The following is a 2,499-nucleotide window of genomic DNA, read 5'->3' on the forward strand; positions in this document are numbered from 1 at the left end:
CCCTCTCCGCGGCACCGCGCCCCCGCTGCGCCCGCCGTGCAGTGCCCGTGCGGAGGGCTGGGCCGAGGGCTGTGGTGCAGCCATGGCCCATCCAGCCTTGTCCGATAGAAGCACTGTGCTTGTTGTCATTTACACTGCGTGGTCCTTCCCACCGTGAAGTAGTTTCCAGTGATTTTTTTTTTTTTGCACATTTTCTATAGAAGAAATACATGCAGAAGTGATCTTGCTCCATGAAAACCTAATATTTTATTTTCTTTTTTATTCTGCATGCCAGCAGAAGCAAACTACATCTAAATAAACGCTTCTAGTTAGGACTAAAAATACATTTATATGTGGGAATCAGTGGCATTAGTCACATGAATCACATTGCTGGTCTAGGTATTTAGCCCAGAAAATTAGAAAGCCACAGTTATGTTTTAGCTGTCAGTTAGGTATCAGTGAGTGTAGGTGTTATGGCACAGTCTAAAGCTCCAGGAGTCTAGAGGGCTCCACATCCAAGTACTGTAGATACCTATAGCATCCCTCAGAGAGTTCCCAAGCAACTCTGTAGGATGTACAGATTTTGATTTTAATAATAATAATAATAATAATACTTTAAACTTAATACCTAAATATTTGGAATAAACCAAAAGCCCGGTCACTTTAGGGAAACAGATATTTTCAAATCACCTGTAGTAGGATGCAGACAACATCCTCAATTTCACCAGTGCGTTATAACAGAAGTTTCACTGTGCGAGTGCAATCTGTGTTGTGGTTGTCACAGTCCCCTGGTACCTATATGGGTGTTACAGGGACAGGGAAATGCAGGAGCTGTACTTCTGTTGTTGCCAAAAGTAAAAACGTTTAGATAAAGTTTTCTTGACCCTTTCCTATTCCTTTATGTGACAAAGAGGAAATATCCTTTTAAGTGAATAAAAATGTCTGAATGTATATTTAAGCAGACTTTTTTTTTTTTTAATATGTGAAAGAGGTCCTGATAGGGCTGACCGAAGTAAAACAAACCCTAGTCCTGCATATACTTTGGAGCACAATTTTACTTTGGCATAAGATGCCCTAATTTGAATGAACACGGTTTGCAAGGCACAGAAGAGCAAGGGACGTGTAACGGGATTTGTAAGTCCAAATTCTTCTTTGCTGTAAGGCAGCTAGAGGTAGTAAGACCTTATTTTATGCACTGTTTAATTGGTAATTAACTCTGAATTCTTTCTGATAGATTAAAGCTTAATTTTGCACAGGCCGTGCTGTTGCTCAGTGATACAGCAGGTAAATTCATTGGTTCTCTTGTCATAATTTTACCTACGGAGCAAAGTATAATTAACAAAGCAAGAGGCCTTAAATTAGAAATACTAGTCATCTAGTGGCCTGGCCACCAGCTGGTTCCTGCTGCTGACTCTGCACTGCTGTGCCTCTGCAGGGATTGTGGGTAGGAAGGGAGGAGGTGGGGACAGCTGGGAACGAGTCCTCAGACAGGTCTGGTATTTGAGCACCTAAGGACAGGTTCTGCTGACATATGGAAGGGAAACAAGAGATATGCATGGACAGGGATCCTCTGGAGCTGATGGGGCCCACTTGTGCACCCGCAGGCTCCGTGGGCACTGTTACCATATGTGCTGCATGTGCTCCTATCTCAGAGAACACAAAGTAAACCCATTTCTTCTTCAGAGGTGGGTTCTGTGCAGCCTTACCTAGTCAGTGCTGGTTTGCTGTGAATGTCATGCGAAGTGTCATGCATATTATGTTCTCTCATAACACAGTAGGCTGTTCTAATAATCGTAACCCCAAGTAACCTGTAAGTAAATTGTCTTTCCTAGTCAGGTCTTTACTGCCATTCAAGATGCATGGTTGCTATTAGAGAACCGCAAGGTGAGAATTTGTATTACCACTGAACAATCATTACTGAATGTTTTCTTTGGGAAAAACACCTGAATTCATAAATACTTTGAAATTGAATTGAAAGTTACTGATCCTGAACCCATTGACCATAAGTCATTCTGATGCCAGAGGAAAGTGTGATCCACAGCTTAATAAAACTATATTGGCTAATGAAAAAAGACCACAACTCTAACTACAAAGCAACGTAGTGGCGTATGCATTCCCAGTGATTCTCAGGTGCTCTGTGAATACCGGGCTGTGGAAAAGTGGAAAGAAGCTGAGTCTGCACATGCTTAGCGCTGGCTCTGTGGCCAGATCTTTTAATATGTGATGGGAAGAGAAAGAAGAGAGCAGGATGTGAGTTCACTGGTTTGCTGTTCCGATGTGCGTGGTGAGCTCCGGCTGTAACGCAGCCTCTTCTCTGTTCTTTCACCCAAGGTCTCCAAGTGCTCCGAAGAGATCAAGAACTACATCGAGGAGCGGTCGGGAGAGGACCCGCTGGTGAAGGGGATTCCCGAGGAGCAGAATCCCTTCAAGGAGAAGGGCGGCTGCGTCATCGCTTAGGAAAGCGAACCCTGCGCCTGCCACCGGAGCAGACACTGTCGTTGTACCTGTAGGGAGTCACTA

General features: G+C 43.9%; 1 protein-coding gene across 1 annotated transcript; it reads left to right on the plus strand.

Moving 5' to 3' along the window:
* Positions 1–2,310: 2,310 nt before the first annotated feature.
* LOC104526231 (guanine nucleotide-binding protein G(I)/G(S)/G(O) subunit gamma-11) lies at positions 2,311–2,436 on the plus strand (the record flags this gene model as incomplete). The annotated part of the gene is made up of 1 exon (XM_029085357.1): positions 2,311–2,436. A coding segment is annotated over one exon (126 nt), but the record flags the coding sequence as incomplete, so codon positions are not given.
* Between the last annotated feature and the right edge of the window lie 63 nt (positions 2,437–2,499).

The sequence above is a fragment of the Antrostomus carolinensis genome, unplaced genomic scaffold, assembly GCF_000700745.2.
Source record: "Antrostomus carolinensis isolate BGI_N321 unplaced genomic scaffold, ASM70074v2 scaffold44806, whole genome shotgun sequence".
NCBI lineage: Eukaryota > Metazoa > Chordata > Aves > Caprimulgiformes > Caprimulgidae > Antrostomus > Antrostomus carolinensis.